The sequence below is a fragment of the Thunnus thynnus genome, chromosome 3, assembly GCF_963924715.1.
Source record: "Thunnus thynnus chromosome 3, fThuThy2.1, whole genome shotgun sequence".
NCBI lineage: Eukaryota > Metazoa > Chordata > Actinopteri > Scombriformes > Scombridae > Thunnus > Thunnus thynnus.
Window position 1 is genome coordinate 3,653,871 of NC_089519.1, and position 23,594 is coordinate 3,677,464.

The 23,594-nt window shown below is 39.0% G+C and overlaps 2 protein-coding genes across 2 annotated transcripts; both read right to left on the bottom strand.

The window, feature by feature from the left end:
• Nucleotides 1-901: 901 nt before the first annotated feature.
• On the bottom strand, nucleotides 902-7,018 carry polg2 (polymerase (DNA directed), gamma 2, accessory subunit). Its single transcript, XM_067581082.1, has 8 exons — nucleotides 6,336-7,018; nucleotides 4,743-4,848; nucleotides 3,939-4,044; nucleotides 3,035-3,220; nucleotides 2,708-2,845; nucleotides 2,447-2,527; nucleotides 1,853-1,953; nucleotides 902-1,738 (listed from the first exon to the last, which is right to left on the bottom strand). The coding sequence occupies exons 1-8, from the start codon at nucleotides 6,811-6,813 to the stop codon at nucleotides 1,573-1,575; spliced, it is 1,362 nt and encodes a 453-aa protein (XP_067437183.1). The 5' UTR covers nucleotides 6,814-7,018; the 3' UTR covers nucleotides 902-1,572.
• Nucleotides 7,019-8,035: 1,017 nt separating this feature from the next.
• LOC137175478 (probable ATP-dependent RNA helicase DDX5) lies at nucleotides 8,036-17,657 on the bottom strand. Its single transcript, XM_067581092.1, has 13 exons — nucleotides 17,457-17,657; nucleotides 15,756-15,936; nucleotides 14,933-15,029; nucleotides 14,666-14,799; nucleotides 14,121-14,186; nucleotides 12,923-13,064; nucleotides 12,608-12,768; nucleotides 12,154-12,326; nucleotides 11,734-11,844; nucleotides 11,517-11,578; nucleotides 11,367-11,426; nucleotides 9,679-9,900; nucleotides 8,036-8,867 (listed from the first exon to the last, which is right to left on the bottom strand). The coding sequence occupies exons 1-13, from the start codon at nucleotides 17,495-17,497 to the stop codon at nucleotides 8,410-8,412; spliced, it is 1,908 nt and encodes a 635-aa protein (XP_067437193.1). The 5' UTR covers nucleotides 17,498-17,657; the 3' UTR covers nucleotides 8,036-8,409.
• Nucleotides 17,658-23,594: the final 5,937 nt, after the last annotated feature.

Consider the following 23,594-nt stretch of genomic DNA (forward strand, 5'->3'; position numbering starts at 1 on the left):
CAAAGACACATCCAAAACCTCGCGAGATTTGGCACATCAATCCCAGTAGTTGGCTTCTAAACCATGGATGTGTAGTAATAATAATAATAATAATGATAATAATAAAAATATCGTATTATACACCTAATACATCATATTATACACTGTGAAATAATGTCTGTGACTGTATGCAAATGTTCATACCATTACCAAGATATGGTCTATATTGTTTTTCTGTGGTAGTTTATAACTGATTTTTCAGGGTTTTTTGCAGTTTATCTATTATTATTATTATTTTCTCTGTCTTGGTGTTTTTGGGTTGTCTTACCTATGTGCCATTCAGGGTGGGGGAAGGGAGGAAACTAAAGATTGGAGGGGCAAAGAAGAGCCCCTCTCTGGGCAATTGATGAATGTCATAATACTGTATATACACGGATAAACAGAAACCATGTTTGTATGCTTATGTTAAATAATAATCTATGTAGAGGCTGATGATTTGCTGTAATATTCAAGCTAACCTCCATTACTGAAAAATAAAAATTTGATCACCAAAAAAAAAAAAAAAAAAATACAGCCATTATCTAAAGTCTCTCAACTGTGCAGCTTCATCTGATGAATCTCAGATTCAGACTTTGTTTATTAGTCAACTATGCAGCATACAAAGAATGTGTATTGGTGTTTGCTCCCACAAACGCAACATAGAAGAATAAAAATAAAACAAAAGTAAGGTAATAATTAAATGTAACATTTAAAATCACAAAACTTGAAATGAAATATTGACAGTACAAAGGAAATATGGACTGTGCTGCGAACAAAGAAATGAAGTGTATAAAATATATGAAGGTGACAAGAGCAAAAATTAAATGTAACATATTATGCAATAAATAATTACATGATGTAACAGAGGAGGTTGAATGAAATGCACGATTTTAAGTCCAGTTTTATTTCATATATGAAAGTGACAAGTGCAGGAAGTAAACGAGGGATGTGAAACATAAAGTCTAGTTTCATAACAGAACAGTTAGCATGGACCACAACAAAAAAACTGAAATATCAAATAGACAAACTGTATATTTTAATAAAAAGTGAGACAGAATTTAACACACTTAACATTTATAGCAATCCTCCTCACATGTGATACCACTTTGTTTAACAGTGTTTAGAGCAGACAGTAACATGACCCAATCACACGCAGTTAGAACATAAATGATCCACCTCTTTACCTGGAATATATACGTACATGAGCCAGTAGGATGAGTGACAGTCCTGAAGTCACAGCCAGTAAGAGCTGGGGGGTACTTTGGTATGTTTGGTATCTTCTCTTTACCCTTACATACAGAACGGCCTCTATCAGCCAAACATATCTAACTGGATAAAACATCCACATTTCCTCTTTGCGTCACAGTGAGTCAAACTATTCAACCGTTCAGGGAAATGTTAATTTTCATAAAAATTCTCTCTTAAAGCAGAAATATTTCTCGCAAGCCCTCAACCTGTAGATGTGCGATGGTTTTGTTCCCGAAGGAGATACAGAACTGAGGCAGCACATTGACACTTAGACCGTCCTTTTAGTCGGCCGCACAAAAAGTCATTTCAGATATTGTCTGCAGCAGAAATGTATCTGGAGATAAAGTTCTTGATCTCAGAGATGTGCATGGTCTCTTTGATGGTGGTGTCTCTGCTGCGGACCTGAACGAGGCCGCTCTCCATCGTGTTGTCGTCGATCACCACGGTGAAAAGCACTCCCATCTCGTCATACCTATGAATACATTAACACGGAGAGACGCATCAGTCCACAGCGAGAAACACGTTGCTTATTTGATCCTCGTGATCTATTTTAAGCGTAGCATAAAAACAGCGAACAACACTTTACTTTGCATTCAGCTTCTCCATCGCTGTTGGCATAGTTTCCAGATATCCAGGCCATGCAGAGATTTTAGCCTCCATAAACTCCTGCAGAAGGCCTTCACAGACCTACAAAGGAATTAATTACTCATAAAGTCACTTTGATTAATGCTCAGCCAATGAACAAGTTCAATAAAGTACTTTGGTGCTGATTCTACTACAGTCACTTTAAAGTAGGTATATCGATATATTATCAATATCGTGATATGAGACTAGATATCATCTTAGATTTTGGATAACGTAATATCATGATATATTTAAAGGCTTTACATTACAGTAAAGTGATGTAATTTTATGAACTTACTAGACTGTTCTAGCTGTTCTGTTATTTGCCTTTTTCCTCTTATTCATTATATCCACATCACCAATGGTTATTTATCAAAAATCTCATTTGTGAAAGCACCATTTGTCATCTCTACAATTTTGTCTCAATATTGATATCGAGGTGTTTGGTCGAAAACATTGACATTTGATTTTGTCCGTATGACCCATACATACAAGATCTAATCAAGAGTAAAGCAATGAATCATTGATGTGTATTGTCAGTGCAGGTTTCTCTTACCTGCCTCAATTCCATAGTGGGTCTTCTGCTGATATCTAAAGCCACTTTGACTGGAGTCAACACTGGATGCAACTTCAGAACCTGAAATCAACAGTGACCCAAACCTTTAGTGACAGAAACACTGAACACAATAAAACAAAAGAGGGGAAATGAGAAGTAAAATAAAACAAAAATGAAATGAAACTTTCACTAAATGCTTTAGTGAGTTAGTAAGTTATAGCTAACACATTTATTTTACACGTGAGCTCATGTTGTCATCACCTTTCTCTGCTGCAGCCTCTGCTTGGTGTCTTCTCTCTTGATCTGCTGGAATGAGTTGGACAGAAAGGCCATCAGACCTCGGTCCATGTTCCCGGTCACTGACACAACGTGAGGGACTGACTTGTGCCCGTCTCGACACTGAAGCGTGTTTAAAAAGACAAATATGTGATTAGACTGAACTAAGGCAACAACAACAGTAGTGAATGGCTGATTGTGTTTCTCATCAGACAGTTTTAACATGACGGAATCATTCACAACAGCAGAGTCCAACTGCATACAGACTCAGTAAATACACATTAAGACACTGTATGAAAGAAGCAGACTGACCTGCAGTTTTGAGCGGACTCCGTGGTGCGTCCGCAGCAGCTCGGCGTCTCCTCGGCTCCACAGCGTCTCCAGGGGCTCCTGACCCCATGGGAAGTTGTAGATGATCCTCACGCCACGAGACGCTGCCCGATCGACTTCCTCCTCTGGGACGTCACTGCTGCTGAAGTCCGATGGAGACAGGGCAAACTGGACAAAGACGGATGAGCGAAAGAAAAGACAAGGGTGGAGTATGAGTAACGTTATCTTGTCAGTTGTCTAGTCAGACAATCCAATGTATGCGTACTAATAACTACAAAGCTACTAGCCTGAGGTGGAATATACTAGATTTTGGCAACACACAAGTGTAAACAAGCGGTAAGGACACGAGCAGCGTTGCTTTTCTACTTGCTTACATACTTGGACAATGATGAGATGTCTTCCTTGAAAACTTCTCATTTTGCACAACATAAACAAAACTAAACATGACAATACACAGCATCATGTGCTTATGTCATACAAGAAGTCAACAACAACTTAAAAATATTGCAATCCCAGTAAGAATTACAATAAATAAGGAATGAAACATTTCCTGTAAAATGCTACACTTTTTTTTTTTTTTTTTTTTTAAAGGAACTTTACAAAAGCATCTGATACACATTTCCTTTGAAAAGACTGCAGTCCCAGTAGCACTGTGGAAACTGAAGAAGTCAATATGTTGATATTTTTCTATAAATACTGGTTGGGGAGGGGGTGGCGTTATTCTGGAAATTCTACTACAGTCTGTGATAATCTTTGAAATATGTATGAGCATGATTCTCTGTCTTTTAGCACATTTTAGGAAGCACTCAGTACAGGAAAAAAAAATCTACTTTTACGGCAACAAAAGTACTATTTTTGGGGGGTGACCATCTCCTCAAGTACTCACTTTCCTCCACCACTTGAGCCGCTGCTGTGCCCAGTGATCCAGCCACTGGGAGGAGGTCCGAGGAGAGCAGAACCACACCAGAGATGTCTGGGTGACCTCAGCCGGGCTGACAGAAACAAAGACATTATAATATGATTAAAGCAGCGCTACATAAGAATTATTTTAGCTATAAATGGTATTTTAATAGTTAAAAAAATAAAGCGATGCTCTTTTTCTGTCACCATCTGTGTAGTAGCACTTATTACTCAGTAAATTAAAAGTTAATTAAATAATGAACAGTTAGTAGCTTGATTGGCTTGTTTGTCGAGCTTTAAAAAAGTGAAAAGACCTTCTTCACTAAGTGCAATAAGAAACATTCATGTTCTGCCATAAATAATCATTTAATGATTCACTGAACGTTTGGAAGTTTTGCCAATGACGTCATGGATTATTCTAAATATAAGAGCATTATAATGTCTTCATAGACCACAGAGATGCTATTAAAGGCTCTGCGCACCCACACAGGTGTTTAAATTATCCTGGCTGATTAGACCTCTAATTAGGTGGAAGTTAGGTGGATTAACAAACTAACAGGATAGAGAGAGAGTTTATACACACCCACACAGTCCAGAGAAGAGGTCTAATCAGGCAACACGAGTGAAAACACCTGTGTAGATGGACTGTAGCTGTAGCTTTAATGTGTCATTGTGAGCTAATTTAAAGAAAGATTATTTATCCAAAATCCCATCTGGAAAACGAGTAGTTTCAATCACTATTTTTCACAAGTCTACACACAGACAGATGACAAAGTAGACGAAGCCTCACCAACCGGAGCCATCTGAGGGCTGGAAACACAGACCGGTCTCAGCGAGGCCGAAAGGCAACTTCCTGCTCACCAACTCCAACGAGGGGACGAACTGCTCCAAAGCGCCTGAAAACAAATCGGAGCGCAACATCAAGACGATGTTAGGTCACACAAACTGTGACAAAAAGTGTGAATGCAGGACTCGATTCTGCCTTTAAATTCTGAACTAATAATAAAAAAAATGAAATTGCAAAATGAAATTAAAAAAGCTATATAAATATGATGTGATGTGTACTTTCATGTTTCATCTTACAGTTAATTTTTCCTACTTTAAGAAGTTTACGTTTTATGATCGCTTTAATGCTTTCATTTAAAAAGGCAGTTATCTTTCATTTAAAGATGTAAAAAGCAGCAAATAAAACCCACAGAGCAGCAGATAAAGAAACAGAATTACTAATCATTACTAATTCCTATCCTCAGGACATCTGTAAATGTTTTGAAAGTTGTCACCCAGAAGCTCTGAAGCATTGAACCTGGCTGTCCACCTCTAATCTGGCCTTTTGTGGATTATTGTGTGAATATTCGATCCAAGATGTAAACTTATAATGACTTCAGAACTGTGTCCACAGGTAGACTCCACTAAATCTATCATAATGGATTATAATTACACACCGTAAAAGGTGTATAATTGTGCAGGCACATCTTTACGCTCCATTAAGGGCTGCAACTAATGATTATTTTCATTATCAATTAACCTCTACAGGTCTATAAACCAATCACCGGCCAAATGCTGGTAAAATATGCAAGTGGCTGGTAGATTTGCTTCAATCACAGGTCAAAAAAAACAATGGTTATCTATTGACTGGCTGGTAAAATCTGAACATTCACTGACTGTTTGGCTGGTGGATAAAAAAGTTAATTTTGCACCCTGTGTATAAAATGTTAGAAAATGGTGAAAAATGTCTATCACTGTTTCCCAAAGTGACATCCTCAAATGTCTTGTTGTGTCCCGACCAATTCAATTTCATTTCAACTTTATTTATATAGCGCCAAATCACAACAGAAGTTATCTTGGGGCACTTTTCACATAGATCAAGTCAAGACCGTGCTCTTCAGTTTACAGAGACCCAACATCCTCCCCTGGGTTAGTGTTATTCACATTGAAGACATTGAAACAGGAGAATTATAGATATATATTTAAATGACTCTTGTTGTCCTAGTGTCTTGTGAACCTGTGGCACCCACCCTATTACCACTATTTATATGAAATAAGTGTTCAATATTTCTATTTTTCATTGTAAAAATGTGACTTATTGACTAAACCTTTGGCACACAATTAGCATCAGGATCTATTATATTTGTATGAGCTTCAATATTGTTTTTTATTCTTCTTCTGATGATGATGATGGCAAAAAAGAGAGAAAATGATGAATAGGTTCATTTTCTGTTGGTCGACTAATCGATGAATCGACTAATCGTTGCAGCTTTAGGCTCCATAGATGTTTGTTATACAGACCGTTCAAATGCTTTCAGTATCACTGAAGTGCGGTTACAACATGTGAAATCATCACATCAGCCAAACATTGAGTCTTTCTGTCATGCAGCAACTCTACCTTGAAGAAAGTTTGTTCTCACAGATGGTGACCTCTGAAGGAGCGCGCGCACCTCCTGGATGAGCTGCTCCTTGCTCAGCTCGTTGTGATCGAGTGTTTGTTTGAAGTTTTCAGAGTCAGTGATCCTCAGCTGCCCACATCCATCCTGCTCTCTGCTCTGGCTGCAGCTCAGAGAACTGATCCCAAACACCTGAGCTCCAGACCTGCTCACAGAGTGCCACCACTGCTCCAGCAAGTTCCTCCTGAGCTGCGCACCCAGAGGTCCGTAGCTGCAGCTCATCCCGCGCTGAAACAGCTGCATGTTATTCTGACCGGGAGAAATGTAGTACCTGTCCACAAAGAGCTGCAGCAGACTCTCGCCCTGGTTCACATCCTCTGGTCCTCTGGTGTGTAGCAGAGCCAGTGTTAGACTGCAGGGCCTCATGTGTAATATGGATGCATGCTGTGATAGGACGCTTCTGACACAGGGAGTTAACATGATGCTGGACGGAAGTGACAGGCCGCTGCAAATGTCAAAGATCGTCTATTGAAGAGCTGAATCCTCATTAGTAAGAAGTACAACCGGACCAAATAAACCTTGAATGCTGCAGTAAGAAAGTTTGAAATCCACAGGAGTGACATGTGACACATAGGTCCATGGACACCATAGACATACACAGCGGAACTGGTTTCTTCTTCTTTAGTGTTTATTGGCGGTTGGCAAACCAGCTTAAAGGCGCATTACTGCCACCTGCTGGACTGGATTGTGGAGCAGTAGTTTGGCAGACAATAAAATGAAAAAAAAATTAAAAACATTAAATTTTCTCTACTAAACCCGTTTCCTTAAAATATTTAATAAGGTTGACTGTATAAATGATGCGTCTCCATGGAGATTCTCTTTGTTTCTCTCACTTAACTCCAGCAGAACATGTTGAACAGATTCATTCATGGATTACTATTATACATGATGATCCTGATATCTTTACATCCGGGTAACACAATGTTGTGTCACGTGATGAATTCATTATCTTTAATGAAGTTGAATAAACATTTAAATATTGCTTGAAATTCAGCTAAAAGTTTTATAATAGCGTTATGTTTACTAGTTATTTGGGGCCAGTTGCTATGAATAAATATGCATCAGAAATAAGCAGCAGAATTAGGGTCTTTAACTGTTTAACTTTTTCATTATATTTATTCAATTAACTATTAAATTAATATAAGGACACATTTTTAAAAGATGAAATTGTGTTGTTTTTCATGTCTTTTTTTAAATTCATTAAATGGTTTTAGTGGTAAAAATCTAAACACTGCTCCAAAGCCTTCTCCATGTTGTCTGAATAAAATGCTGGTGGGGGAAATAACTTCTGTATTATTCATTGGCCTAAAAGTCGTCAAATTTAAAGATAATACTGCAATCAGCCTACAAAATGTTGTAAAATTGTAGGATGTGAACTCCTGTTGACATGACCTGTGTCCTCCATGAAGCCCTAAACTAAAGTAATATTTTACCGTGCTGGAACAGCCTCATGTAGGCCAGTGGTTGCAAATATTCATGATTCCCCAAAAAATGCAATGTTTTGATTAATGTGAGGAGCTGTTTCTTAGTGTAGTGTATGTTCAGATATGAGTGTTTAAGAGGCATCAAGACCTGCATCTTTACAGCTAGTTCTAATACATTTTTCCAACCCAAACTTCACACACAAACAAACAACACAAGGTTTCCATTTTCTTATTTTTATTTAAAAGGGTCACGCGCTCCCTTTTTATATGATCTTCATAACATCACTTTAAACATACCACAAACCGAAAACACTGCATTACCTAGTAAAAATAAATTACTGAGGAATGTAACAAAAAACAGTCAAGGAAAAGTGCAGCGATCATAGTTGCACTACAGGAGACGCGTCTATGACTCAGTTTAATGCTCTGGGTTTACTGAATAATTCCAACACTGCTGTAAGCAAAACAAAGTTTAACAGTTCAAAAGGAGAATAATAACAATAATAATAATAATAATCATCATCATCATAATGTAAGATTTCAAGACTAAACGAAAATCATGTTGGTTCCATATATTGTGCGTATATCAGATCTACTGTGGGAAGGGTGGTGGCATGGGGTAGGGCACCATCGGTGGCGGGGGTGGTGGCTGTTGGCCCTGTGGTGGTGGCGGCTGAGAGGTGAAAGAGAACGGCGGGTGGTTCATGCCATTCTGAGCGGCCCTCTGCATGGACCCGAACTGAGGGGGGCCCTGGAAGCTTTGGTTACCAAAGGCACCCACCTGGTTTGCTGGAGCACCAAAATTACCCTGTCCGTTGCTGTTGCTATAATTGTTGCCATAGCTACCACTAGAGTTGCCACTGTTTCCTCCATAGCTGCCACCGTTTTGGGCCTTGTTGCCACCGAAGGCACTCTTTGGCCCATTGCCAAACCCTCTATCACTGTCCCTGTCCCTGTAGCTACTACCACCAAAGTTATTGCTCCTCCCACCTCCTGAATACCTATCCCGACGGTCGTCCTTGTAGCCGCCTCTTCCCCCCCTTCCACGACCTGGATGAGATGAAGACAGGAGAGGGACAGAAGGAGAGGAGTGGGTTCAGACTCTTAGTAAGAGACACTGATACAACAAATAAAACCCTATTCAGACATGGAATACGTGAACATTGCTGACTTTATCTTCGTCCATTACTTAAATGTTTATTATGGCTTTATTAAGACTCGACAGGTCTGTTATGAAAGAACCTAAGTTTGGATTCTTGTTCACATGATGTATGTAAAGCATTTTTCGCCATTTAATTGGAAGAACTGAAAATGAAAAATAAGAGAGTGCTGGTCTGATAGTACTAGATTCAGTGTGATCGACTCTCCGGCTGGCAGCGCTGTCAGCAGCCAGCAGGAGAGACGCTCCGCGGTACATTTGGATTTTATAACTGAATTGATACCAGAACGCAAGCTTTTTATTTCTGACGTTTTCACATCACAAATGATGATTAACGGCATTAAAAAAAAACAAGTCTTGCAGGTGAATCATGCGACTCACGTAGCTGTTATATCAGTTAAGCGTGGGGAGGGAGGCTGCTCTGAAGGTGCACTCGATTTGACTGTAACTGCGGTAACTGGGTGGAGATAAGCCTCCTGAATTTGCACCAAAAATGCTGTCAAAACTTTCATTTACAATTTCCACCACAGATAATCATTGACCGGGAACGCGGAAGAAAAACGGTGCAATAATTTCCACTTAAGAGACATAATATGTTCACAATGTAAAGCCTAAGAAGGAAATCTCATATCTAGTAAAAGATAAAATGCATCTTTTTTGAAAACCACAAGCGTATTAATGTAAACAAGTGTCAGACTTTACCTCCTCTGTCCTCTGCCATCTGGATCAGCTTCGGGTTAATGGCCTGGTTGGCCTCGCGGAGCACAGAGATCAGATCACTGGCTTGTTTCATGTTGTTGGGGGTGAAGAAGGTGTAGGCTGTGCCCGTTTTTTGACTTCGGGCTGTGCGGCCAATGCGGTGGATATAATCCTCGGAGGAGTTAGGGTAGTCATAATTGATGACAAATTTCACATCCTCCACATCTGTGAAAGTGTTGCAGTGTGGCAAAACAAAACATGGAGGCCACACAGGATTTTGCACACCACAACAGCCAGATCAAAGGGAAAAGTTAGCAACTGTGAAGCCTGGGGGAAGAAAATGGTCATTAGGCTGCGGAGGAAATATGTTAAAAGCAACATGAATATTGTGTACACATCTACTCCATGGGAATACTACTGTGGGAAGAGAGAAACGATGCACACTCCAATTGCTTACCATAATCAAAAAGATCCAAAAGACACTCACTCTCCCTTTTGTTAACAAGGGAGAAAAAAAATGGATTTAAGTCTTACCATAAAGGAGTATGCATTCACTAGTCCTTTCCCAATGCAGCGAAATCCCCCACAAATTGTCAAGTGACATCCAGGAGCTTCTACGCAGTTGGGCCACGATATGCACTGGGGCCTCTTCATGTGCCAATATAGGACCATTCTGTGGTACATTTTTGCAGGTCCGTTTTTCCCAGTACACTCTCAAGAGAAGCTTGATATTAAAAGGCCGCACTGCACGTCTTGCCAAGACAAAATAGACCAGGTAGTAATTTGACAGGGGCCCCTTCAAAAAAAGATGAAAAGGCCCAAGCATTGAACCCTGTGGGGTCCCCCTCAGCCAGCACAAAACAATTCCCCCCACCCCCTTCATCAGTCTCATCAAGGCAAGATCTTCCAAGAAGCCAGTGTTCACTTGAGAAAATGTCTCTCGTTGGCAGGTCTCGACATGACTATAAAACGCAGGCGAGGGAGGAACTTTGGTTTGAGCTGTCTCTCTTTCTCCTCTCACTAGATGTTCCCACTACCCCCTAAACACATGTGCCAGGTCTTATCAATTTTCAGAGACGAATACAAGATTTCAAACTGCTCTCTCCATTTCAAGATCCAGCACTTTGACGGGAAAAAAAAAAAACAACCGAAAGCTTAGACAGGCTCACAAGCACCCATGCTATGTGATATATAAGCTCCGAAAGGTAACAATTGTTCCAAATCTCAAACAAGTGACTTGCAATACAGCGCTCTCTAACAACAGCATGCAAGGCAAAAGTCACAGCATCAAGCATATCTTTTTTTTTTCTTTTTTTTTTTTATGTTTGAGTTGGAAACAGCTGGATGGCATTTGTCAGGTGAAATCCATGGACAGAGAACAGATGTGTGTGTATTTCAACAACATGTCAGAGACAAAGGCTTAGCCACACAGCCTTTTGAAGATCACTGGCACACAAGAGCTTTCACCTCTCTAGGCCCACTGGGTGGCAAGCCAGTTGAGCACTTCCAATATGTCATCCATCTCCCTCTCGAGGCCTGGGACTGTCATGCCTAGCGCCTGCCACAAAGACTCCACCTTAAGGTGAGAAAAACTCAGAAAATGCATAGAAAAGTTAAAGAAAGCAAAACCACTTTCTTTAAAATAAGTGTAACACTGATAAGAGAGTGGTGAAACTCGATGGCATACTGACCCAAGCCACGGGAGGCCACATCTGTAGCGATGAGGATTGGAGCTTTGCCATATCTGAACTCTGAAGGGAGAAGGACAGTATTCAGTTGAATTACAGAGCAGCTTGTGATCATCTTTTTTTTTTTTTGCAATGTGACTTTTTAAATCTCACCATTAAGGACCCAGTCTCTCTCCTGCTGGCTCTTATCTCCATGAATTCCCATTGCTGGCCACCTGTGACAACAGATTGGACATTAAACACCGCTAGTCCAGCTTCAATGAAATTCTCTGTGCTTGTGTGCAATACAACAATAAATTGGGCCAATGGTAAAGAGTTGTTTTTATTTGGCATAGCTTAAATTTGAACTTCAAATTCTTTGTGTCCTTACCCATCTCTTCTCATCCTCCTGGTGAGCTCATCGCAGCGTCTTTTGGTCTCCACAAAAATAATGGTCTTGTTCTCTTTTTCGCTCATTATCTCCTCCAGCAAACGGATCAGTCTGACAAAGGAGAGACAAAAAAAAAAAAAAAAAGTTGAGGCAAAACTTAAGTCTGTCACTGCAACAGCCATTGTGCTTCAGCTGGCCGATTTGAGTCCACTACTGATTTAAATTACTGGTATAAATTGAATTGTTCATGTTGAATTGAAATACAAAGTGAAGCAGACTTAAATATCATAATATACTTATTTAAGGTTTAGGAAGAAATTTGTTCTTTAACTACTTTCCTCTCTAGCTAACTGGAACTCTTATAGCCAGCACTGATATAACACTCTGATGCTAGTAATATGGAGGGAATTCTCTACTTACTTGTCTTCCTTCTCCATGTCACTGCAAACATCAACTATCTGCAGGATGTTGTGATTGGCACTGAGTTGCAGTGCACCAATGTTGATCTGTACATAATCCTTCAGGAAGTCCTCAGCCAGCTGGCGAACTTCCTTAGGCCAGGTGGCGCTCCACATCAAGGTCTGGCGGTCTGGCTGGGAAAGACAAGAGGGAGCACTTCAACGCTTTCTTCCTGCTTCAAAGTACCTTTAACACTCGCATTTACCTTTTACAAATTTGAGGATACATCTGTCAAATATTTCTATTTCCACAAGTATTTACTTGATTCCCCTGTCTGGTGCATTTGTGCAGCTGTTCAGCCAACTCTTTATTTCAGTTTGGTTAAATAATTGATATAAATAAAGCAGCTAGTTAGAGGTCCTGCAGTGTGACAATTAGTCAGTTATTCCTAGTAAAAGGAAATTACATAACTTACCCGAATTTGTTCCACTATCTTGCGGATCTGTGGTTCGAATCCCATGTCCAGCATGCGGTCAGCTTCATCCAGCACCAGATAAGTGCAGCGGCGCAAATTAGTCTTACCACACTCCAGAAAATCAATAAGACGACCTGGGGTAGCGATGCAAATCTCAACACCTTAAACATAAACAGACAAAAAAATATCACAATTATAACAAATGACTGAAAAACTCTGAGCTGAACCTGAGCCAATCAAACAGCTCTTTAATCATAAATCAGAACAAATGCTCATCAGCAGTGATATTCACAGAGAGTAACAAAGTAAGCGTACCTCTTTCAAGATCTCTAATCTGGGGTCCCTTGGGTGCACCACCGTAGATGCAGGTGCTCTTGAGACGAGAGGCCCTGCCGTATTCAGCAGCCACTTGTTGCACCTGCTGGGCCAGCTCACGGGTTGGTGCCAACACCAAGCACTACAGGAAGATGCATATAATTTATTAGCATATTGCATCCTTCAAAACAGAGGGATACCTGCAGACAGAGATCACACATGCCCCTTTTCAACTAGCTCAGTATAGCAGGCTTTAGTTGTGCCATGGCATGTCAAGCTGTGAGCGAGGTAACGGGACAGAATGCACAGTAAACTCAGCAGCCACACATGGCTCTGTTCTATATTTCTCTGTTTTGTGTCTTCAGGTTATGCTAACCCATCGTTGCTAACTTTGGAGCTAACCCCCTTTAATTTTCCAGCATTTGGGGAAACAACAGACATGACTTTCTGGCATTTATTAGCTGACACACTGTAGTCTGTGCTGTACATTTACTGCCAGATTGACAACGTACTACTAACCTTTTCCTCTGTCCCGCTCGCATCCACCGTCACTTCTCTGCCCCTCGCTCTTTCCCACTGGCTATTCAAACATACTCCTTAACAGAGTCACGCTACCAATAATTTCCCAGGCAACAACACAGAGGTTGACTCACGTACCGGAACAGCACTGCACAGAGGCTCCCAAACGCTATCAAATATTAAAAAAATTTTTTTTTGGCCTGGCGGGGGTTCTCGTTGTGTCATTATGGAAAAACACAGATTCAGTAAATGCTCAGTAAACGTTGAGTGCAGTTAGACCCAACAGTCTCCATCAGGTTGGGCAAGTTCAAAGTTGTGAAAACAACGGGGGTGTTTTGAATACACAGGTAATTTGTTAGTCTGTCCCTCCCGCCGCAGGAAATAATGGATTACTCCTGGAAAGCTGTTGATGTAGCACTTTTCTCCTTATGAAAATAGCACGGAGATTATTCGACCAATGAGAATTTAGTCGAACGAGAGCCTATCGACCAACTAATCGACCAGCAGACTACAGCCCTAATATATAGAGCTGCGCAATACATCAATCAGTGATACATGAAGACCAGACATCATCTGGGTCGCAAGTTATAGCCTTAAAGACTTTTGTTGTTTTTATCATCCAGTGCTAATAGAAACCACAGAATTACACATTAGAGGACATATCTTACTGTTTACTTACAATAGGTCCGTCTCCATGCTCCAAGAATGGTTGATGTTGGATGTGCACGATTGCAGGCAGAAGGTACTAAAAAAGGAAAAATGATAGACTGAGTTCTAAATGTAAATTTGACCTCAATGCGCATGAGAGCATATCTGTCTTCCTGTTAACCACCAGCCGCCTGCTAATTAGATATTTACTCTCACAACATTGGCAGGGTGTGTATCTTCTTTCAGCTAACGACTGTTTCAAGTTGCAGTTTCTTACGTTGCCTAAACCCACTTAAGAGTAAAGCACTTTGCCAGATGACCATGCTCCCCACACCTAAATTATCTAACTGGATTATTTTCTCATTTAGGTTGTTACTCTAAATCCTACAGAGAATACTGCTACAAGAATAAAGGTCCAAAATATGCTACAAACCGCTTTCTAAGAGCTCAAAGTTTGCTTTTGGTAAAAGTGGTATTATGTCTTTAAGGCCTTGGGAAATGAGGATAACCACACATTTATTTTATTTGGTTGCTGGGTAGAAAGGATTTTAAGAATCATAGTTGGGGAACACTTACTGCAAGGGTTTTCCCAGACCCAGTTTGAGCGATGCCAACCATGTCTTTGCCACTGAGGGCAACTGGCCACCCCTGAGCCTGAATCGGAGTTGGTTCATTCCAGTTCTGTTTGGCAATGACATCTATGACGTAGCCTGAAGAATTAAGATATTATATAAAGTTAAATTGTTGAAAGTTTCTGACACAATATGCTGAAATCAAATTTCAGTAGATCGGCAGATGACTACTCAAAATTATTTGGGTGGTGAAGTATGAATTTTGACTCACTTGGAAATGCAGCTTCATGGAATTTTACAATTGGTTTGGGGCAATCTCTGCCTTTGACGGTAACTTCTTTGCTTCTTCGGTACTGCTCAACCTCTTGCTGGAATTGGAAGAAGTATAAAAATGTCAAAACAGACACAAACAACAGTATGCACACAAATTCCACATGAAATAGGAATGTCAATTAATATTCTAAATTCAATTATATAATTGAATTGTAAAAAAACAAACCAAAAACAAAGAAAAAAAAAAAAAGACATGCAATTGTGAAAATTAATATTCAGTTGTGGAAAAGTTCTCGCGTGGACCTGGGCTGCAGCACTGCATGATAGACAGGAATCACACAACATCACTTTCATTGATTAAAAATTAAATGTAGGTCAAACTGAAACGTGCGAATAATTCAACAATGATGGCAGAGATCTCACAACCCGACTCTGAATAATCTAAAAAGCCCTGTCTGGAAATACTTCAGATGATGGTAACCAGTATGAATATTAACTAACTTGTATAAAAATGAGGCTATCGAATAACATATCAATTTACGAATCATTCGTTTGATCTCACTCTGAGATGATTTATTTAGTAATGTGTGGGTATGTAGGTCTTTTAAAAGACATGTACATATTGAAATAAATATACCTATACAAGTAGTAGTGTCTCTTGTTATATTGGTTTGCCTTCTTATGGACATAATGCGCAAAAATAGATATTTGAATAGTTCAAACAAGGAATAATTGAACGTCATTCTTGGCCAGTTTTGACAGCCTTAACATGAAACAGTAAGAAAAGCGATTTGTTGTGTGAGTTGTGAAGCTGTTCTTACAAGTGGTCTGCGGGTGACATCTGGATGTTCCTGGTAGAAGTTCTTCTGAAACTTTGGAAGCTCGTCGAGGTTCCAGTGCTTCTTCCGCAGCCTCTCACCAGGGTTGCCAAACTTTCCTGGAGGAGGTCCGCCCCTGTTGCCTCCTCCACCACCACCAAAACGAGGGGGTCCTCCACCATACCTTGTGTAAAAGAGAGGGACACGTTACACGAAGCACAGCCAGAAACAGCACTTGTTACAGGGGCGTTCCACCAGTTTCACATATGAAAGGTCAATGAACTAGTCACAACTGGTAGTACGGGGCCTGTGGAAACAGCCGTGTAATGTCTTCTGTGATTTTAGAGAACCATCAAGTTTATGAAAATAACCCTGTTGGTACATAGCAATGTTATCAGGGTCATGTCAGTTTTTTTAACACCACATAAATAAATCAACCACACAGAGGCAGAAATTACTTAAGATATGTAAACAGCTTGAAAAGACAGCTGAATCATCATCTGTGGCACAGTTTTCCAAACAGAGAAACTGTTCATAGTCAAGAGGCAAATCTTAAATCTTTAAAAGTAAATTTAGCTGGTCGACTTTCAGCTTCATACACGGAGCATCTGTGGTGTTCCCCTACCAAATCTTAAAGATCCCTTTGAGACATGTATTAAGACGCATAAAAATGTGTCTGATATGGTTTTTCTACCAAAAAAAGTTAAAAAATGTAAAATATCTCCCTCTACTCCCTAATTAAAATTTCAGAGCATATAAATATGCAAATATGTTTCATTTCTAAAGTTTAGCTGCTGGACACTAGATGTCTCCTTCTTCACTAATAGAGTCCATTCTCAGTGTTTGTGCGCTTGAGACTTCAAATGTCCACATCACACTTGTGTAGGTTGAATACTGGACCAGAATTGGCTCCAAACTATCTGTTTTGTCACAAATCGTTTTCATAGGCCCACCCCTTAAAATCAGATTTCCAATGAGCACAGAGAAACTTTCCTCCCTCAGCAAATAAATGTGAAAACAGCTTTCTGGTGTCAAACTCTGCACATCCATCATTCTGCACAGTGACGCTCAAACATCCAGCTGAAGGAACAAGAAGACAACATATTTTTGACTGGAGAAGGACTTTAGGAGTTTGCTAGCTCTTGAATATCGTCCGTGCGTATTCATATATTAAATACACGCCGCCGGTGACACACAAGTGAGTTACTGATTTAAGTTTAGTGACCAGCTTCATACTCCGGGAAACGGGACCAGCTGTGTTGATTTGTTTGTCTTCCGTTGAGTGACAGTGTAGCTAGACGACACGACTAATCAAATAACAAATCATTAATAACAAATAAATTGGGCCTCTGCGACACAAATGTTTGACTTGAATGTGCATTCGCAAGAGACACCGCTGCGTCACACGGCCAGATAGCGAGCAGGAAAACTGCTCAGCCGTTAGCTGCCATTTTACCTCCTGTTATCAGCAAGGAAACGGATATTATTACGGATATGTTGCTGCAGGGAACGTTTGGTCACGTTAAACTGCTCGCTGTCAAACGCTTTACCACACGAATGTAGCTAAAAAACACACTGTTGTGACATAAAATACAAAACAACAGTCATGTTTCGTGGATATAGTAGTGACAGTTTGACGTTAGCCGTAATGCTAAGCTGTTCATCTTCACGAACGTTAAGGAACCAAACTAACACTTGACTTACCCTCTATCTCTGCCACGATCTCGGTCTGAAAAGCCCGGCATTGTGTAGCAGACTACTGTGGGGATGGGAGGCTTGTCAAAATCCTTTTTGCCGGTCAACAAAGCAAGCGATTAATCCAACAGGCTTAAAAAAAACGACACAGAGAAAATAAAAGAAAATGCCGGCAGACAAAAGTCTGTCTGGAGAGACGGATGTGAGGTCACAGGAGGCGGATTACATGGTATCAATGCGCGCCATGCCGGGGCACCTTGTGCGGTACTATTTTATGTCAACACACCGGGAGGATGATGATGACAAGCTGAGACACATACACCCATCTTCCCAACACAATTTGCGCAGAGTTCAAATATGTATTGAAAAACACAAAATGTTTTTATTAAATATTTTCATTGAAACACCACCAAAAACAGTTTAATATATGAGGACAAGTGGAGCAAAGCGTGTAGACATTTTCACATATTCTTATAAGGAAAAAACATACAAAAGACAAAAAGGGAAGAGAGAACAAACAATAAATATAAAATGTTGCTGCTTTATGTGAATTTAAATTAATATTTGCGGGTCTTGGGACAATGGGAAAATTGTCTGTGTGCAATAGAGTCTTCATGAAAAGTGTGCTTAAGGAAACAGTGGTCCATATTCTTTAATACTTCCTATAAACTATACAGGTTATATAAAGAGAATAATGAATACACACATTTAAAATGAACTTTTTCTTTAAATTCTGAGACTTGAGATAGAGAAAGCTCAGTCAGCTTTTTTTTTTAATTAGCCTATAGTTTTATCAAACGTGTATTACTTTTAGTCATGTACAGCTTGCCAGCTGTTACAGAAAGGGATGCTCAATCAATTAACTTATTGCTTTACCAACCAGCTCTTTTCTAGTTATGTTCCATTTTTATGTCCACTTGTTTCTTAGTCAGTCAGCAGATTTCAAAAACTACTGAACAGATTAGGCCAGGGTCAAGAAACAAGAGATACATCATATGGATGAGGCTGAAAAAAGTTTTCACCTCTGAGATATCCTGCAAAATATGACGATATTTTGAGTCTGACTCACTTTAAATTTTGTAGAACTCATTCTGTACAAAACCAAAAATTCCCTAATAACATTAAATGTTTTCCAAAAAATCATGGGGAAAAAAGCATCGGCTGAATGTTGACTTCCCTTTTTGTTAGTGCCGCACCATATTCTGCCAAAAGATGGGGCTGCAATTCACCTTTCCACAAATCTTTACATTTTCTGCCCAACACTGACAAAGAATACCCACCATTACACACTTTTTTTTTTTTTTTTTTTTTTTTTTTAAACCTTTTCACTTTTTCACAGGTTGGATATTTGGATATTATTGATATTTATGATGTTGGAAAGATTATATATATATAATTTTATAAAACTGTATACAATTTAAAAAATAATGATTAATCGTGATGTTTTGAGAGAAAGAGTCCGATACAACATGTATTAAAATATTGCAATACAGTTTATATTAGCTGTTGCATTTATGTAACTCAGCAGCATTCATTTGGTTATTAAAGTAGCCTAAACCTGACAACATGTGGGATGCAGAAGGTAAACTCCGGTCATACAGTCTGTGGCCTCAAAGCTCTGTGCTTTGTATGCTCGATCATCAACACCTGACATCCTGAACTGGTAAAAAAAAACTTTGCCAGTGAGCTTGTTGCCCAGGTAAGAGTGATTGTTTAAGTAAATTTGTAGCTAGTTAATAAATATATGATTATTATTTTGTATTGCGCTGTGATTAATCACAAACTTAATGGCTGATAGGAAGAAAAAAAGCAACATCATTAAAACAAAGTTGGTTAGTTACCATCTTTCCAGTAAAAATGAAAAGAAAAAAAAAAGAAAATGTGCGGATGCAGAAAGCGGAAACTGGTTGTATTCAATAAATTCTCCTCTCACAGATACTGTGTGCTCTTTTACTAATGTTTTGACACATCCCGCTGATCTCCATCTTCATTTTGTGACTTCATTTGGTTGATGTAAACAATGTGTGACATGCCGCTACACCTGCAACGATGAACAAGAACTCAGAGAAGCATTTCACAAATTGCAGTAAAATAACAAAACAAAAAACATTGTTTGTTTTGCATTTAAAATGAGCAAGGTCTTTTCTTTCAAAAATGGCAACATTTGAGGAGATCCTCCATTCATAAATAAATCCATTCATATTACAAAGGAGTTGTCAGGCCACAAATCTACTTTTACACTGTTTTGCCAATTGTAATTTCATGATTAAATGAGGACACATAGCTAGAGGGAACGCGTTTTTAGACTCACCTGTTCTGTGATCAACAGTGTCCCATCCACATATTCCTACACACTTTCATTATCAGGGATTTGTAGACCAATCCCTTTTACATTTCTCGGGTTTGTTTTCTGTGTTTCAAAGGAAGAGACATTTGAATCAACCCTGGTACAAAACAGTAGTTACTACATCCATTCTCTGCAGTATTACAGTATATGTAAAAACATGCTAAATATATGCATGTTCAAATTCAAAAGGAGATGAAAAAGTTGGTCAAGATGTGCTAATTTTTTTCTCACATAATAAGTATATGTAAGCCATTTTTGTAATACTTAAATATCTCCAACTGCAACATCTGCAACTCTGCTGATGAGAATTTGTTTTAAATTATTAAACTTTATTTCTGCAGCACCTGTCAAAACCAATTAAAAGCTGCTTCACTGCTACACATACAATAACATGAAATGCAACAAGAATTTGGGAGAATCTTCAAACAAAGAATTAAAATGAAATAAGTAAGAACACATAAAGTTGTAAAACACCAGCCTATACAGGTGGATTTTTAAAGATTCAGCTGATTTGATACTGAGGGGGAGTTTGTTCCACAAAGTTAAAGCTAAAACAGTTAAAGCATGATTCTCATCTTCAGCCTGGACCGTAAAACTTTTAACATTTGACTGTTTGGCTGTTCAGTTCTTGCTCAAACACATACGCAGTGTGTACCATGATCCATAAAACTGTGACTCTCTGATTTGGTGCCTAAATGACAACAATAACCCAATAAACTAGAGTCATTCATTGAAATGAAACCTGTAAATGACATATGGCCAACAGCAGATGTTGTCAAAGACAAGACAAGAGAATTGTGGGAATCACAGTCACACATCAATAGACAATCAACAGTGTTTCACATTATTTGACTCCAATGTATCACATTAATTACATTCTAATAGGACAGTGCCTTCCCACATGAAACACAGAAGTTAAATTTAGCATGAATCATTATTTCTGTTTGAGACACTCAGAGTGAACTTGTTTTCCAGGCTGCTACAAGCATTGCAAAAACACAAAGGGATGCATGTCTCCTTTTTACTTTATGTCAAAACCACAGACGGAAGAGCAGTCAATGATAATAAAGCTCTAACGCACAGGTGGAACTACTATTAGCAGTGTGAACATCTGTTAAGGGCGCACACAGACAAACAATGAGCACACCTCTCCTTACTTCCTACTTCCTACTTCAGCTACATCCATTTAGGATTAAAACAGTTTGTAAACTGCGGATGTGTTGTCTGAAATGTGATTTTGGTTTTCTAATTTTGTTATGTTTATTTGTTATCTGAAATGTTTCCATGATGCAGTATTTAAAATCACAGTTGTCACAGTACAGATTACCTCAGCTCATAAGAGTGTGCTGTCTTTTATGAGATAAAAATGTATGTTGAATACAATGAAAAAGAAAAAAAAGAATGAATATGACTGAAACACCGAGGACCTTGTATGGTAATAAAGTGTTGACACAGCATGGCTGTTTAATAATCTGTGGTGATTTTTCAGGTTGTTTTCAGGTTTCATTTTCAAATACAATGAACACAAATCTACCAAATATGTTTTCAATGGAAAAATATGAGAAAATATAAGTGGTAACATTTCACTCACCAGAAATAATCCTCCTCAAGTCATCTCTTTCTTTGTTGAGTTGAGTGTTATTGATTTTTAACTGGGCATTTATTTTCCTGAGATGGGTGTTAGCTGCCTTTAACTGGTGTGTCTCTCTTCTCCATTTACCCACTATTGTGGGAACAACAAAACAGCCAATGAATATAAGCATATCTTATCATATTATCACAACCATTATATAATCAACAAAATGTGAAGTGCTCGTCTCTTTGCGGTTCTTATTACCATCACAAAACAGAATTAGGAAAACTCACTTCTGACCCCGACGAAAATGATCCCAACCAGGAGGAGAAGACACAGCACACCCAGAAACACTGAATCAGTTCTGATGTGATTCCTCTTTCCTGAGCATTCACTGACAACTTAACGAATAAATAATCGACATCAGACTTTTAGCATGACGCAAAACACAATGAAATACAATAAAAATGCATAAAATGGCATGTTTAGCTCTATATGAAGCTGCAATTCGTGAAATACAAGTAATTTAAACACCTCCTCAGAGACTATAATGCTGTATATTTAAGGAATACAAATACAAAAGGAAATATATGTAAATTCTGGTGTTCCATACCTGGAGTCTCTGCAGGTATATTTGGTGCCATGCTCTCCACCCAGGGGTTGTCATACACCCTCAGGCTTTCTGCACTGACATAAATGTCCACTATATTCTCTTCCTTGTCGTCTTGATCATGGTGACCCTGCTTGATGATGCCAGGCTCAGTGTACAGGCCCCCAGACATTATTTTCTTCTAGCTATCATACATTAAAGACCTAACTTAACAATTCATTTCACTTCTGTTTGTTTTTAATCTCGATATAGTGGTTGTGTCTGTTTTCTGGAAGAGGCTAGACACACACGCTGATGGCTGTGTAAAAAAAAGGGAAGAGCAGAAAATTAGGAAGTCAAAGACAATTACCATTTGGGCGTTTGGTTGTTCCTAAATCTGTCTGATCATCAGTGACCTTTGATGTTAGATTTTAAGTGACCAGAGACACCACACAACATATACAGTTGTAGTTTATCCAAAACAGAGACAATATTTAGGTATACGAATCTTTAGCTTGTCCCTGATGAAAATGTGTGAGAAGGTACTTTTTTTTTGGAAACATTTTTCCACTGAGAGAAATAAATCTGTCTGGTTGTTCAGTTGTTGCACACATACACAGCGTGTGCCATGATCCATAAAACTGTGACTATCTGATTTGGTAGTTAAATAACAACAATAACCCAATAAACTAGAGTCAGTAAAAACAACCCTACTTAATAATTACAGGGCACAGTAATATTGTTATAACAAGACTAAAAGATGAAAAAGGGGTTTAGAGTATTGATATCACAATGATTTCCAACTGAGACATTTAACTAAGATTAGGAGATTCCTCTCATTTGCAGATCTAGAAAAGGTCATCCATGCTTTTATTACTACAACACACTTTATTCAGGTCTAAGTAGGTAAAATATCCAAAGACTTCAACTTATACAAAACGTCTAGCCCCTGCAGAAGGAAGTATGTTCTCTACCAGCCCCTTTTTCTCTTGCTGAAATACCACACAGGTCAGAAATCCGGGTGTCATTGTTGACTAAGACCTAACATCCCAGAGCCATGTTGCAATCGTCACAAAACGCATTAAAAAGCATTTTATCATTTAGAAAATATATCCAGAGTAAGAGGCTTCTTATCTCAGGCAGATGCAGAAAGACCTCTAGATGCATTTGTTTCTTGTCGGTTGGAGTATTTTAATGCTCTCCTCATTGATCAACTCAGAAAGACTGTGAGCAGCCTACAGCTCATTGAAAACGCTGCTGCCAGAAAGAACCAGAAAGAACAAATTTGACCACATCACACCTGATCTTACATCTCTCCATTGGCTACCAGTTATTGAGAGAGGTTCTGCATCCAGATTTGTATAAACGACAATAAATGAAACAAGTAAATAGACAGAAAAATGGGACCAAAAACACAACCCCAAGAGGAAGACCTGAAGATAGTTATGTTTTAGAATCCTTTTCTGCAGGCGTATAAACAATTAATGAAAACACTGTATAACATAGTTGTAATCATGTATCATCAGCAGTTTTAAATACAATTATAGACAGTAAGGATTTTGACCACACACTCCTGACAAGTAATCTGTAGTTAACATTTTCTCAACATTAATAAAGCATACATAGCGCACACAGTAC

Excerpts from the sequence above, each read along its gene's own strand:
- polg2 (XM_067581082.1), bottom strand. The coding sequence starts at position 6,813 with ATGTTAACTCCCTGTGTCAGAAGCGTCCTATCACAGCATGCATCCATA. Across the intron at positions 4,849-6,335 it reads GAGAACAAACTTTCTTCAAG|GCGCTTTGGAGCAGTTCGTC; the intron begins GTAGAGTTGCTG and ends ATTTGTTTTCAG. Across the intron at positions 3,221-3,938 it reads GGCTCAAGTGGTGGAGGAAA|TTTGCCCTGTCTCCATCGGA; the intron begins GTGAGTACTTGA and ends GTCTTTGTCCAG.
- LOC137175478 (XM_067581092.1), bottom strand. The coding sequence starts at position 17,497 with ATGCCGGGCTTTTCAGACCGAGATCGTGGCAGAGATAGAGG. Across the intron at positions 14,800-14,932 it reads CCATGAAGCTGCATTTCCAA|GCTACGTCATAGATGTCATT; the intron begins GTGAGTCAAAAT and ends TTAATTCTTCAG. Across the intron at positions 13,065-14,120 it reads AGCATGGAGACGGACCTATT|TGCTTGGTGTTGGCACCAAC; the intron begins GTAAGTAAACAG and ends ATCTTCCTGTAG.